The following is a 16,191-nucleotide window of genomic DNA, read 5'->3' as shown; positions in this document are numbered from 1 at the left end:
CCTGTAATCCCAGCACTTGGTGAGGCAGAGGCATGCAGATCTCTGTGAATTTGAGGCCAGCCTGGTCTACAAAGAGTCCAGGACAGCCAAGGCTACACAGAGAAACCCTGTCTCCAAAAGAAAAGAAAAGATAAGGAAAAAGAAACCAAACAAAACGAAAAGCAGGCTGAGCAAGCCAGGAAGAGCAAGCCAGTGAGCAGCATTCCTCCAAGGTCTCTCTATCAGTTCCTGCCTTCAGGTTTCTTCCTTGAGTCCCTGCCCTCACTCCCCTCCGCGATAGAGTGTGACCTGAGGGCTGTAAGATGACATAAACCCTTTCTTCCCCAGGTTGCTGTAGGTTGTGGTGTTTATCCCAGTGAGAGACAGCAAACGGGACAAGCCCCCTTAACCAGCACCATGCATTCCAAAGCCAAAATACTGAATGGGTTACCTTAGCAGGTGTGGAAGCTTGCCTGCCACCAAGTCTGATGACCTCAGCTCATGCCTGGAACCCACATGGTGGAAGGACAGAATCAAGCCCTGCATATTTTCCTCTGACTTCTGCATGTGTGTTGTGTCATGCACATGTGCGTCCTCCCCACAAACAAACAATACTGCAAATGTAGCTAGCTGACAGAGGGCTAGCCTTAGAAGAATTACAAACAATAAATTCTAGAAAGCACAGAGAAGAATGAAAAGCACCCCTGAAACAAACAGTACTTAGGACCGTAGATTCCAAAACACTCAGTACCTTCAGTACTTGGGGTTGAGCCAGGGGACCTGCCCACAACAGGCATGGATGCCACCAAAGAGCTCCACCTTCAGTCCTCAGGCGTTGTTCTCGTGTTGTTTTTGGCTTTCCATTTTGAAACAGGGTCTTGATAAACTGCTCATCTTGGACTCACTGTGTAGCCCTGGCAAGCTTTGAACTTGCCATCCCCCTGCCTCAGCCTCTTGAGTCTCTGGGATTAAAGATCAGAACCACCAGGCCTGGCTCTAAGTGTTCTTCTGAGCAGTCACAGGGAAAGCTCTGGCGCTCTGAGGTGTGAAGGTCATTGTTTACAGAGGACAGGTCAGCGTCTGTTCATGATGATTTGGGGATCAATTCTTTTCTTTTTCTTTCTTTCTTTTAGACAGGGTTTCTCTGCGTAGCCTTGGCTGTCCTGGACTCACTTTGTAGACCAGGCTGGCCTCGAACTCATAGAAACCTGCCTCTCTTTGCTTCCCAAATACTGGGATTAATGCTGTGCACCACCATGCCTGGCTTTTCTTTTTTATTGTTTTCTTCCTTCTTCCCTTCCTACATCCCTTCCTTCCTTCCTCCCTTCCTCCCTTCCTTTATTTTTTCCTTTTTTTTTTTTTTTTTTTTTTTGAGAAAGGGTTTCTCTGTATAGCCCTGGCAGTTCTTGAACTCACTCTGTATACCAGCAGGCTGGCCTCAAACTCAGAGCACCTGCCTCTGCCTCCTGAGTGCTCGGATTAAAGCTGTGTCCCACCATGCCCTGATTTCTTCCTTTTTTCAAAATTTTATTTATTAATTTATGTGCATGAGTGTTTTATCTGCATATATATCTATGCATTGTGCATGTCTGGTTTCTGAGGAGGCCAGAAGAGGGTGTCAGTGCCACTGGATTGGAGTTACAGATGGTTGTGAGACATCATGTGGGTGTTGGGAATGGAACTCAGGACCTTTGGAAGAGCAAGCAGTGCTCTTAACCTCTGAGCCATCTCTCTAGTCTCTTTTTGTTTGTCCTTCCTTCGTTCTCTCCCTCTCTCTTTTTCTCTCTCCCTCTCTTTTTCTTTCTTCCTTTGAGACAGGACTCTATAGCTCAGGCTTGCCTGATACTCATGATACAAAACAGGGCAGCCTTGAACTTGCGGCAATCCTTCCTCCTCAGCCTTCTAGGGTCTGGGATTCTAGACACTGTATCACCTGGCCCCCCTGGGATTTCTTTACCATTCTGCTGGATGGTGCCAGCCATCAGAGCAACTGAAGAGGGTAAAGCGACAGGAGAAGGTGTGACCAGCATGGTATTATGCCAATTCATCATAAGAAGTCCTCTTGATGTACTTTTCATGCCATGCTTTTGTTGCAAAGAGGAAACCCAGCCTCCTGAATGCAGTGTGTCCTGAGCTGGCTTTGCTTTGACCACCCGAGCCTGGCTGGTGAGGGCCCTGCGATGCTTACCTTCTTGTGTACCATGGAGGAGCTGGAGTTGACTGTGCCTTCATCCTCCTGAATCATGATGAGCTCGGGGCTGCTCTCGTCCATGACCTCCTGCATGCTGTTCACGCTGCTGCTCCGGCTGCCCGTGCTCACCGACATGCTAGGGATGGAGTGGATGCTGCCCAGGCTGTCCGCCTCTCTGCTCAGGTTGCTTCCGTGCTCACTGTCCTGTAAAAACAGGCACCGGGATTAAAAAACAAAAACGTGGAGATCCAGGGCTGACCCACTGACTGGGCCACTTGAGGACTCATTTCTGCAGTGACAAATTACTTTTCTGTTGGTGTGTGAAGATCAAGTTTGTATGTGGGTGTTGTTCTTATAAAGAACCATCCATCTTGAGTTTTGAGACAGGGTCTCTCACTGGCTGGAACCCACCAAGTAGGTGAGGCTGGCCAGCCTATGAACTCCAGGGATCCCTCAGTCTCTGCTTGCCCAGAGCTAGAATGACAAGCCAGTGGCATAACTCTCCCTACCCCCCAGTATGGGTTCTGGGGATGGACCTTAGGTCCTTGTGCTTACAGAGCATGTGGCTTGTCAGCTCCTCACATGTATCTCCTCTGGTGGGTCTTTAGGGGGCGCTCTACCACGATCAGACACCTCACTCACTCGCACTCCACCCCCGGGGCCACTCTGGATGTACTTGCATCCCAGGGCTCCCCCTGCCCACCCCCCACCATGCATGACCATGATACTCTGGGATGGTGTCATGAGTGCAGGCTTGGGAGGGCTCTCTGGAAATAGCATGGCCACCAATGATGCTCTATACAGCGCCACAGTTGTCACCTGAAACAGGAGTGGGCTGGGTGGGGAGAAGCAGTGTGCCCCCGCAGGTCATTAGCGAGTAACTTCATATAAGGCAGGGGCGTGAACTCTACCACCCGAGGTGGGTGGTTAAATTCTGCCTGCCTTAAGCAATTCCGTCCTGCTTACCTCTGCGGTCCCATTAAGAAATCTGTGAAGCAACGCCAGTATGCATTACTACTGGTCCAAAGACCAACTGTGGGCCGGGGTGAAACTGTGCCTACAGCACTTGACCATCACAGAGGAGAACCTCCCCCATAGGACTGAATGATATCACTGAGTCAGCTCAGTTACAGGTAAACTCTATTTTCAGACCCTACTATACACAAATGAAGATAGTGAGTTGAGAATACAAGCAATCACTCAGTAATACAAAATGATAGATGATACACTACTTTTCTGTATTTTCTTTTTGTGAAAAAAGGGTCTCGGTATGTGGCCAGGGCTGTCCTGGAACTTACTCTGTAAACCGGGCTGGCATTGAATGCACAGAGTCATCCTTCTTCTGCCTCCTGAGTGCTCGGATTCAAGGTGTGTGCTTCCATGCCCCACTATCAACATTTAATGCATTTATTTTCTCAATTAATGGGATACCAATTGTCTATACCAATCAAGAGATTCCTATAGTCAAATTCCTATTTTTCAATTTTATTATTGATAAAATATTTTTGTTTCATTAAAGTTGAAAAATAACATTTACTCTTTCTCTCCATTTAGTTATTTTTCTATGATTTGTCTTGTGTGTATATACATGCCACAACACGAGTCAGAGTAGGCTTGTGGGGGTTAGGTGTTAGCTTGCGGGAATTGGTTCTCTCCGTCCACCATGTGGGCCCGGAGGTCTAGCTCAGTTTGACAGGCAGGTACCTTTTCTGACTGAGCCCTCTAGCTGGCCCTCATCCAATTCCTTTAGCTGAATGAGAGACTGGGAAGCCATCTTTCCTTTGAAAACTGTCATATGTACACCGTGTGGAGAGAAGCAGTTGCTGGGACTCTGATTCCACAGGCCCCTTGCTGAAGTAACCTCAAACCTATCCTTACTCTTCCTTTTTAGTTCTTTGCTTGTTTGGGACAGGGTGTTACTTTGTGGCTCAAGCTGGCCTCAAATCCATGACCCCCCTTCCATGTCCAGTCTCTTCCTGATGCTGACACACTTCCAGGCCACACAGGGTCGTCTTCCATCCCTCTCTCACTGAGAGCTACACGTTAGCAAGCCCCATTTCCCATTCCCAGGGTCACTGCCCTTACCATCCCAGTGTACTTACTCTCCTCAGCCAAGACCACTCTCCTGAAGCAGGGCCTTCCTGAGCCTAAAACTGCACCACGCTCCTGGTAGGATAGGGGCACAGACCCAGCCCTAGCTGAGAGCTGCTGACTGAGGGCTGTGGGGAAGAGCCGGGTTTTCTTTATGGGTGTGGTCTCGGAAGGTAGCTCCAGTAGACTCTCTCATACTCACATACACGGGCAGCACTGTCTGGACTCAGGGTGCTAAAAAGAAGTTGGGAGGCTAACGCTGGCTGGGTGGGGGTGGTCCTGGAGGAGCTGGAGAGGAGGCAGGGACTAAAAATGACCGAAAGGCTTTGCATGCACATGCGAAATTCTCAAATTAAAAATATATTTAAAAAATTGATTCATAAATGCCCTACTCCATCTTACGGTACCCACCTCCCTGCAGCCCTGGCTCCCCCCAATACTGGGGGCACTTTTTACATTCTGCCTCAAGTAAAAGTTGCTGCATTTATGTCTCTATTACCTCCCAAAGCATCTCTTGGGGAGGCATCATCGATCACATTCACATCCTCCAAAATGTTTGCCCAGTGCCAAGTCTGGAAGTTTCCCCCACAGAAGCTGAAATGAGGGACACCTACTTCCTCCTCTTCTTGTGACTCGTTCAAGGGTCCGTTCCGAGTCTCCTGGAAGAGGATCTTCTTCATTTTTCTGTACTGCAGGTTGTCCAGCTCTCGGACAGCATCTTTTGTCCTCTGGATGAGGTCAATGAGGACCCGTGGTGGCCGCTCCCTCCGAATGAAGTCATGCTGAACAACAGAGGGAGAAACGGATGGTGAGCAAGTGTTCTCTTTGGGTGCACTCTGTGCACCTAAGCAGGCAGGGAAGAGCCAACAGGTTTAGGAACCTGAGAAACAAATGTGATCTCGAGGCGGGCATCCCTCACGGTGGCTCCCCCTCACAAAGAGATAACAGTGCTCATACATTCTGTCCCAGGCTCCCCTTGTGCAATCTAGAGCAGCAGTTCTCAACTTTCCTGATGCTATGACCCCTTAATACAGTCCCTCATGTTGTGGTGACCTCCCAGCCATAAAATGATTTTTGTTGCTACTTTGTAACTGCACTTTTGTAACTGTTATGAATCATAATTTAACTATCTGATGTGCAGGATATCTGATACATGAGCCATGAAGGAGTTGTGAACCACAGGATGAGAACCACTGCTTGAGTCTCCATAGGAATTCTTGTTTTGTTTGTTTCTGTTTGGCTAAGCAAGGCAGTGCATAATTCTAATTCCAGCACTTGGGAGGTTGAAGCAAGAAGATTCTGTCTCTGGATTTGAGGCCAGCCTGGTCTACATAGGGAGCTCCACGCCAGCCAGGCTACATCAAGAGACCTTGTAAAAAATTTCTCTTTTTAATTATAGGTATTTATGGTATACAACGTGATTCTTTGCTACAAATGGTGAAGTAATCACTACAGAGAGGGCAGTTACCATACCATCACCTCCCATCATTCCCATGTATGCAGCAAAGGTGACTAAAAACCACCGCCTTCGAAACTTACAAGACACCTACAGTCCTCAGGTCAGATCATAAGGTTTCAATACGCAGCATATGTGAAACACAGGGATCTATCCCTCTGCCTCCGTGATTCTTTTTCACACATTTATTTGTATGTGTATGAACATGCCTGTCAAGGTCAGAGGACAACCTGCTGGAACTGGTCCTCTCCTCTGCCACCTGGGCCCTGGGGATTAAATTCAGGTTTGGTTGCAAACCCCTTCACCTACTGAGCAATCTCATCAGTCCCAAACCTCATTTCCATTCCTGAAACCACCTTTCTACTGATTCCCCCTATATTTTTGATTTAAAAAAAAAAAAAAAACAAAAACAAAAAACTGTGTAAATTCTACATGTTATTTGGTGCCTTTCTTTGTATATCTGGCTTGTCTTCCTTGTATAATGCCTTCTAGATTCACCCATGTTGTCACCTATCATAGGATATCTCTCTCTCTCTCTCTCTGACCCCCCCCTTCTCCCCTCCTTTAATTGAGACAGAGTCTCACATGGCCCAGGCTGACCCTGAATTCACTATGTAGCCCTCTGATCCCCCTGCCTCCACATCCCAAGTGTTCGGCTTACAGGCATGTGGCATCATGCCTAGATAGAAACTTTTATTTCCAGGCTGAAAACTGTGATGGAAACATGGGTTGTTTCCATACCTTGGCTGCTATGAGTAATACTATAGTCATGATAGGATACAGACATCTTTACAAGATAATGAATTCCCTTTCTTTTAGCTATGAGCCCAAAGGATGAAATGTTGGATCAGATGCTATCCTGCTTTTTTTTTTTTTTTTTAATTCTCTTTGGTGTCTCCACCCTGATTTCCACCATGCTTGCACCAATTAGTAAGTATTCCCTTTGCTGTGGAACAATTATCTTTTGAGATTGCTTTATCATAAATATAACATAATAAATAAAAATTACTAGACCATGGGACTGGAGAGATGACTCAATGGTTGGGAGCACTGGCTACTTTTGTAGAGAACCTGGGTTCAGTTTCCAGCGCCTACATGATGGCTCACAACTGTCAGTAACTCCAGTTCCAGGTGATCTGGTGTCCTCTTTTGGTCTCTGTGGGCACTGCATGCCCATAGAACACATATACATGGTGGTTACCCATACACATAAAATAAAACTTTTAAAATAATCTTGAGAGTTGAGTGTGGTGGCTCATGCCTTTAATCCTAGCACTTGGGAGACAGAGGTAGACAATTATCTGAGTTCAAGGACACAGTGAAACCCTGCACTTCCATACCCTCTTTGCTCTCTACACCCCTGCAATCAGAAGGTCCAGACCTCTTTAACAGAATAATTTGTAAACCAGGGATGGTCCATGCTTGTCATCCTAGAATTGAGAGGCAGAGGCAGGAAGATCTCTGAGTGTAAAATCAGCCTGGTCTACATAGTGAGTCCCTGGCCAGGTAAAGCTACATAGCAAGACCCTGTCCCAAACAACAACAAAATAATAATTTTATTGTTTAAAGATTCAAGTAATATAGGAAAACACTTAAAGAGAGATAAAGAAATGACTTCCAAATTCCATCATCCAGAAAAAATACTCTCAAATTATGAGATGTCAATTTATATCTCATCAATTAACCCCCCTCAGAACAAAGTGTTTCAGGAAATAGTTTCAAAAAGGAACCTTATCATGCATTCTATTTAAGTATAATCTATAAAAATGAAGCTGTACTGGAATTTAACAGAATTAGAAGAAAGTGAAATAAAATAATTGCTTAATCTTAGTTATAATTTTTTTTCACTGACAGAGTTATCTGTTCCTAAACCTCCCTTTAAAATTAAGGACTTCCATGAATTTGAGAGGGGAGGGGTTGGGGCAGGTGGGTATGTGGGATGGTTGGAAGGAGGAAAAGGAAGGGGAAATGATGTACTTACATTTTAATTTCAAAAATTAAAAACTACAGAACAAATGTGATCTACACAGCAAACAAATAAAAATAAATAAATAAATTTAATTAAATTAAAGAGAGGGCTGGCAGGATGGCTCAGCGGGTAAAGGCGCTTGCCATGAAGGCTGCTTGATGACCTGGGTGTGATCCCTGGGACCCACATGGCGGAAGAAGAACTGACAGCAAGTGCCATGTGTGTTGGGAACACATGCTCATGTGCACATACATGGATGTACACACACACGCTCTTAAAATACTATAAATGTAGTGAAACTATTTCAAGACTAAAAGTGAAAATATCATAAAAGGCTTGAGGGATCAGGGCGAACTTTATTGAAGAACTATATTTTCATCTGAAGAATAGAGAAATTAATTAATTTCCTGGCCCCAGTTTTCTCCAGCTGCTTTCTTCTTCTTCTTCTTCTTCTTCTTCTTCTTCTTCTTCTTCTTCTTCTTCTTCTTCTTCTTTTTTTTTTGCTAGTGTTTATCACATCACATTGTAATTTTTAAACATTACAGTAATTTTTTTACCTTAGTTCTATATTTAACTTATTCAATGTAAAAGTGACAGTTTAATGTGAGGAAGAAAATATGAGGAAAAGAAGGGTTATTTTCAAAAACATTTAGGAATAAGTAGGTAGCCAGCTGGAAGAAAAGTGTTGGCTACCTCACGCCTTTTCACAATTCAGGAAGACCCTCTCCAGCACACAGCATGCTGAGGGACTCTTGGATAGCAACCCCTCCTGTACTCTTGTCTTTACTCCGCATAGCTTTGGCTATCAGCAGTCTTTTCTGGTTCCATATGAATTTTAGGATTTTTTTTTCTATTTCTAAAGATAATGTTTATGTATTCCGACTGGAATTTCATTGTATCCAAACATCGTTTTGATAGGATGCTCATTTTCACAATAGTAAATCCGACCAATCCATGAACATGGGATATCTTTCCATTCTCTAGTGTCTTTCTTAATCTCTTTCTTTAGAGACTTGAAGTGCTCTTTCTTTCTTCTTTTCTTTATTTTATGTTTAGGGGACTGAGTTAAGGACAGCTGTGAGCTACCGTGTGGGTGCTGGGCATCAAACCTGGGTCCTCTGGAAGAGCAGCCAGTGCTCTTAACTGCTGCACCCTCTCTCCAGTCCTGAGATCTGAAGCTTTTATTGTAGGGATCTTTCACGTCCTTGGTTAGGTTTATTCAGAAATATCTTTTTTATGTTATTGTGAATGGAAGTGTGTCCACGATCTCTTTCTCAGTCTGTTTGTTGTTGGTATATAGAAAGGCCTAGTGATTTCTAAAGTTGATTTAGGGACCAAGAACATTTCCAGTAGCAGGTACTAGACACCTTTTTTTTTTTTTTTTTTTTTTAATATTACTGGTCAGCGTAGTCTAAGCGATGCCCAAAACAATATAGATTGTATATGCAGCCCTAGGTTGACTCTCAGGTTGAGAGGGGGACCCTATTGCTGAAGATGCCATGGACTCAGGGCACGGGAGTCATATGATTTGAGTGGGATCTGACCGGAAAGCCTCTTTCCTGTGGCATAGCTTCCATGGTTCCAGAAAATTACAGTGTAAGCTGCCAAGGGAGGATAGCAATTAGGCAGTCCTACCCAACTATAATAACCAAGAATCACAACAACTACCAGCATGGCAAGACATTACACTTTTATGGCACCCACATGTTAGTGGCAACCAACAACTGTTTAATTAGACATAAGGCTCACGCATCAGGAGGGGCCTCATGCCTGCTACTGGAAACCCAGCCATATTCCTGGGGCCGGTGACGTCTTAGATCTTAGATCACTATCTACACACTGCTAGGCCAGCATAATTCCTTACTATATTCTAAATCTTACCCTTAGATCCACGGATAAGTGTAGCTACCATTCCTCATCACAGAAGCTCCTTTTAACAGTAAATGGAGACCATCACAGAAAACTACAACCGGACACATGCAGAGACCAATAGATATGGGTAGCTGAGCCCCAACATATAAGCTACATCACAGCTCCTGCGTCTGTGGCTCTGGGAAAAGTATGGAAGAGCCAGGATACCAGGACGTCTGCTGTGAGGTATTTTCTCCTAGGAAAGGCTGCACAAACCAGACCAGAACAATGGTATTATCAATGGACATGTAACATGGAAGAGAGACGTGTTCATGGCCCCCGCTCAACAGTGAACTACAGGCAACAGTTGACTGCTGGAAGAAGGAGAATTAGCCTCTTCCAGGGATGAGGCCATTATTAGTCGTCCAGTACAGAATGATTAGCCTTGAAACTATATACTACCAACAAAAATGGACCCAGCAGGTTGTATTTTTATACATTTGTGCATACGCATACATATAAACACTCATATATAATAATAATAATGAGGCCATCAACTTGAGACTAGTGGACATGAAAGGGGCTTGAGGGAAGAAAATTGGGAGATGCTTGTGGGAGGCAAGGGACTGATGAAAGTGATGTAATTACTCTTATTTCAATTAAAAACATTTTAATTTAAGGAAGAATGCTAAAGTAAAAGTAGAAAATATGTTTGTAAGGTTCATTAAAAATTAGTGAAAAAAAAGTCAACAACTAACAGATAAATGGTAAAGACGATAGAGAGGCCACAGACCAGAAAACAGAGATGGCCTTGCAGCTTAGGAAAGAGACTCATCTAAGTGATGAGAAATAAAATTTAAATTACAGCCAGGGGGGTTGCAGGGTGTCTGTGTGTGTATGTATCTGTGTGCATGTGTGTGTGTGTGTGTGTGTGTGTGTGTGTGGGCAGGTCCATTACCACAGTGCTGGCTTTGCAGGGACCTAGCTTTGACTTTAAGACTGACCAAGGTCTTCAAACTAAATGAAAACAACCCATATAAAGCTGAAAAAAAAATCCTATAAAAATAATCCAGAACAAAAAGACAACAAGACAACAACAACAAAAAAAACCCAAAACCACAACCAGAAATTTGTCCCACCAATCCATGCAATGCAATTCAGACTGTTCACACTTGGCCAGTCGAACTGTCAACTGCAGGGCAATCTGGTGGTGTGCACTCCAACCTTAGATCCACCTTCCCTATCATGAATGCTGTCATGCCTAGAACATCGATGCACACTGTAGAGCAGGGTGTAAGGAGATGGGGGTTGGGAGTGAGTTCATAGCTGGCCACTTTCCCAGCATGCACCAGGTCATTGTATAGCTGTCTCCTCCTAGATCAAAGCCTTCCAAGCTTGTTAAGATGTGGGGTGTCTACAGAAAGGTAAAACAGCACGTTCTAAGCAGAGGTAAGACACTCAGTCCTACAAGGAAGCTCCTTAAGCCCAGGAAGGAAACAACTCAAAGGTTTCAGGAAGTCCTTGAAGCTGACCAGATTCGCTACACTTCCCCTCCCCAAGCAAATATAAACACTAAGGACTGCTGAGGATCACCCGCAGACCAGCTGAGGGACCTGGAAAGGACACTCTCCAGCCTGTTGAGCTGCCTTCAGAGTATGCAATGGGCTCAGGTGTCCAGCTGTGTGACCTGTCACCCGTGCTGGGGCGGGCTTTGGTGATGCAGCTGTCTTTGGGTCATTTCTGCTCCTGTAAGGAACTCCTCACCCACATTCCTGTAAGGAACCCCAGTAAAACTCATGGTTCACCATGCTGGACTCCGGTCTGACCTCAGAGCACTGTCTGTGGTGAGTAGCCAGCTGTTTGTATCTTCACAGGAGTAGCATCACGCAAAATCCCCAGTACTGGAAAAACAGTATTTTGTATGTCAACGTGTGTGTGTGTGTGTGCACGCACATATGATATGTATGTGTACAAATACCCATGCCTGTGAGCATGTGTGTGGAGGATGTTGGTTATCTTGCTCTACCACTCTCTTTCTTATCCGTTTGAGACAGGGCCTCTCGCTAAACCTGGGGATAGGCTGGTGGCCAGCAAGCCTCAGCATCCTTCCTTTCTCTGAGCTTACAGGGTCACGTAGGCATGCCCTGCATTTAATGCAGGCAATGGGATCCGAACTCATGTCCTCATGCTTCTGCAGCAACTGCTCTTACCACTGGGCCATCTCCCCGACAAATATAAACTATGTATTTATTTTTATTTTATATCTGTGGACAGTTACAACATACTTTGTGTGTGTGCGCGTGGGGTGTTTTGTCTGCATGTATGTATGTCTGTGTACCACATGGGTGTGCAATGCCTGCAGAGGCCAAAAAAGGGTACTAGATCCCCTGGAGCTGGAGCTACAGATGGTTGTGAGCTGTCATGTGGGCCCTGGGACCTGAACCAGGACCTTGCAGGAACAGCTAGTGCTCTGAACTGCTGAGCCATTGCTCCAGCCCGCAGGTGCCACTGTTTTAGGCCTGACACACTGGAGTAATGCAAGCCTTCAGAGTTTTTCTTATAAACAAGCCAACAAGCAAAACTGCACATAAGAGGACACATTCCGGAAAGGAAATGAACAACAGGGCTGAATAAACACACACACACACACACACACACACACACACACACACACACACACCCACCAGAGGGTAGAGATCTGAGAATGTTTACACCATGAAGGATTTCCACCCACGACTAGAATGTCAACTGACCGCAGCAGCATCACATGAAATGAACACGCAGCGAAGAGCAGACAGAGGCTCAAAACTGAGAGGTTCAAAATAAACCAATGCGTACTCATTTTTAAAAAAGTCAGAAAGTAAAGAAGAGCTAAAAAAAATTATGATACTCAAAAACTTTCTGCTGTTGTTTGAGATAGGGTCTCATGGAACCAGGGCTGGCCTTGAACAGAGGGATGTTCTTACCTTCAGAGCCTGGTGTAATGGCAGTATAGTCCTATAACAACAGCACTGGGAAACTGGAGGCAAGAGGATCATAGTTCAACATCAGCCTGGCCCCAACGGCCTCTCGAGGACAGTGGTGTGACAGTGCTGTAGCTCATCTATATGACCTGAGCATCTGTTCTTTAGATTGTCGCCCTACATCTTCTGTGCCTGGATCTGACAGCAACTAACCGAAATCTGCAGATTTGGCGTCAGCGCCATTGCCAGGTTATCCTGAGAGCTCATTCAAGTTCAGTCAGAAAAACCCTGGCATGGCAAGGGAAGCAGATCGGGGAGGAAAAGCCTACCCGTAGGTGTGTGGGGTAGGTGGAGAAGAGGAAGGACATCGATCTTGACAGCCTCCCCGTTTTTATGCCTATTTCCATCCCTGCATGAGCCAGTGTGTCACTGTTTGCCCCCATGGCCAGACTTCATGGCCCCTCCTCAGATGGAAACCAGAAAAGTTACCCGTAACAGTTCCACCGCGGCTGGTCTTTCCTGAGGTATTTTGTGCAAGCAGTAATCGACGAATCTCCTGAAGGAGTCTGTCCTGTGTGAGCAAACACACCAAGGGGAGCAGTGAGGGGCTGTGGGACACGAGGAGCACAGAAGGTGAAGTGCATGGGAGAGAACGCTTCGCAATTTGGGGACACTGTGTGTGTGCATGGGGTATGTGTGTTCCATTGTGCACATGCGAGCACCCGTGGGCATGTGTGCATAGAGGCCAGAGGCCAATATCAAGTGTCTTTCACAATCACTCTCAACCTTATTCTAATGAGGCAGGGTCACTCGCGGAACCTGGAGCTCACCAATTTGGCTGGCTGGCGCAGACATCCCTCTCTGTCTCCCACACTGGAGTTATGGGGTCCAGTTTTGCCTTGGTTCTGGGGACTGAACCCCCACCCCCGTGCACGCACAGCAAGTACTTTGCCGACTGGGCCATCTCCCCAGCCAGGAGAATCTTCTCATTAGACACTTTGAAAATGAGTGGACCCGCACTATGCTCAAGTTACAGCATTGAAAATTAATCCTTTTGGATAATGAGGTGGACACAGTCCCAAGCTAGTCAACCCAGACACATACGTATGTAAGGCTAGGTCAAATCACAAAATAGGTTAGAAAATAAAAATGCTATACTTATGCATAACAGTTTAATATTCATTTTTTTCCTCCAGGATAACCGCTTTGCTGCTATCCAGCCTGCATTCTTCATAACACTTCATTAACTCCGCCACCACCTATAACCTCTAACAAGGAGTAAAAGAAAGGCACACAAGGCTGGAAAGACACAGTCTGAATAAAACTACTTCCTCTCTTGGGAAATTCATCTCTGTCCACTCTCCTTAGACAGCTCACTCTCTGTAACTCTTGTGGCCAAATAGCTAACAAACATGCCATGGTTTTCAGCTAAGAACAACATGTCTTCTGAATAGACAGTGAGTGTTCTGTCCCAGCCCGTTCTGACAGACACAGAGACAAACAATGATGTCAGCCAGGGCACTTCACAGCTGCTCAGGACTAGAGACGAAGCCAGGCGTGGTGCCTCCCATCAGTTGGGAGGCAGGCACAGGTGAGTCTCTGAGTTCTAGGCCAGCCTGGTCTGTAGAGTGAGTTCCAGAACAGCCCAGTAAGGCCTTGTCTCAAAACAAACAAACAAAACCCCAAACCACCACTACCAACAACAAAACTCACCACAACAAAAACCAAACAAAAACCAACCAACCAACCAACCAACCAACCAACCAACCAACCAACCAACCAACCACAAAAACCTAGACATGAGATGATCAGGTGACCCCTGAGGGCTGAAGTTGAGAGGGAGGAGCAGGGTTCAAGCTACCAGTGAGGCTTCAGTTAAATCGTGTGTGTGTGTGTGTGTGTGTATGTGTGTGTGTGTGTGTGTGTACGAAGGTATACTGCTTGTGGGACACCCATTCTCACTGTCATTGTGATGGAAGAATGCAATGGTGTTTTAGGACAGACCTTTAAAATGTGGTTGACTGAGAATACAGATGGCTGCAGTGAGTTTCTTGGGGATGTCTTACCAGTCCCTGGACTGTAGCGTGGGGGAGTCATTCTGCGCGATGTGGTAGAGCGCGCTCATGGCGTTCATGTTGAAGAGGGGGGGCTTCCGCTCCGCTGGAAGAGGAAGGAAGCACAGTCAGGCATTTCCAAAAGAAGTAAGGTAGGTAGAGAGATCAGGACTACCAGCGGGACAGCATCCACTCCTGTACTCTCAGGGTTGTTTCAAGATAATGGGGAGGAAATGTCCTTGTTTTTTCATAGATTCTGCAGAGATTGGTGTTGGCCTATTTTCCAATGACAAGGTGTGAATATCTGTGTGTGTATTTTAATTAAAAAATACATATTCATTAAATAAAGTCAGAAAGTAAAGAAGAGTAGAACAAAATGTATATTATTATGGAATGGAGGGCTGGAGAGACAGACAGCAGTTAAGAGCACTGGTGGCTCTTGCAGAGGACACAGGTTTAGTTTTCAGTACCTACATGAGAGCTTACAACCATCCAATAATTCCAGCTCCAGGGGATCTGATGCTGCCTTCTAGGCATTGCATACAGATGGTGCAGTAAAAAAAAATTTTTAAAAAATTATATAAAACAAAAATATATAAAAATATATTACTATACCATGTGTATGCAAATATATAGCTATATATAATATTATATAAACATGTACTATATAAAATATATAAATAATATAAAAAATAGGTATTTATTTATTTGAGACAGAGTCTCATTTAGCCCGGAAGCTGATGTATCTTTGTGAGTTTGAGGCCATCTGTTTTAAATAGTGAGTTCTAGCATAATCGGGAGTACATAGTAAGATATTGTCTTCAAAACAGACAAAATAAAACGTTTAAAAAAGAAAAGAAGGTGATGATTTGGGGTGGTTTCTTAGACTTTTAAAATGTATTTATGTATTCCTTCGTGGTCTCATCCATTACAGGCCTCAGTGAATCTTTGCTGAATGATGTCTGCAGATGCTTCTGGCATGGTCTTTTGGGGTCCTGCAAGGATCTCTCCCCTCCCCCTCCTGCCCCTCCTCCTCTCCCCTTCTCTCTAGGGTCTCTGACATCATCCTAGCTGGTTGGCCTCCCCAGTAGCGGGGAACACAGGTCTGTACCACCATGCAGCTGCTGACTGTTTACATGTATCAAGTAGAAACTGGTTGAAACTGGTCGAAACTGGGAGGCGGTGCGTGAACAGCATGCTCTGAGAGCCATGTGGACAAAAGCTACAAGCACGGAGGAGAGACAGATATGGTTTGGGGCTATTTTTCAGGAAGTGGACTCAAGTTTCTAGAGTATGGTCTTCTGGCAACTTCAAGTTTTTAAACTACATGGAACTAGGAACTCCTGTGGCCATCAGTGGCTTCTGATTCCTCCTAGTGCTAAGGTCAGACCCCTGAGCAGCACCTGCCAAGCCGTAAGCCTGAGCTGTTCTGAGAACAAGGGCCACTTTCCTGTCTCTCCTGCCATTTCTGGAGTCACCGAAGCAATCAAGCACAGGCCATTTCACATGGATGTTTTCGGTCTAGACTCTGTGACTTTTCCAGGCTAACTACTTTCAGCTATGTTTTAATTAAAAATCTTTTTTGGAGATGAGTCTTGCTATGTTGCTCAGGCTGGTCTGACCTGAGCAACTCCTGG

General features: G+C 45.2%; 1 protein-coding gene across 2 annotated transcripts in view; it reads right to left on the bottom strand.

Annotated features, from left to right (window-relative positions):
* Positions 1–16,191, bottom strand: part of Taok3 (TAO kinase 3) — a 168,492-nt gene that overhangs the window by 45,674 nt on the left and 106,627 nt on the right. For both annotated transcript variants that reach the window (XM_055605744.1, XM_055605745.1), the window contains 4 exons: positions 14,567–14,660; positions 12,990–13,071; positions 4,876–5,043; positions 2,168–2,374 (listed from right to left, as the gene is read on the bottom strand). In XM_055605744.1, coding sequence (XP_055461719.1) covers positions 2,168–2,374; positions 4,876–5,043; positions 12,990–13,071; positions 14,567–14,660 — 551 coding nt within the window. The remainder of the gene's footprint in view (positions 1–2,167; positions 2,375–4,875; positions 5,044–12,989; positions 13,072–14,566; positions 14,661–16,191) is intronic.

Source organism: Psammomys obesus, unplaced genomic scaffold, assembly GCF_907164565.1.
Source record: "Psammomys obesus unplaced genomic scaffold, mPsaObe1.curated_primary_1811, whole genome shotgun sequence".
Classification (NCBI taxonomy): domain Eukaryota; kingdom Metazoa; phylum Chordata; class Mammalia; order Rodentia; family Muridae; genus Psammomys; species Psammomys obesus.
This window is presented reverse-complemented; position numbering and strand designations above follow the sequence as displayed.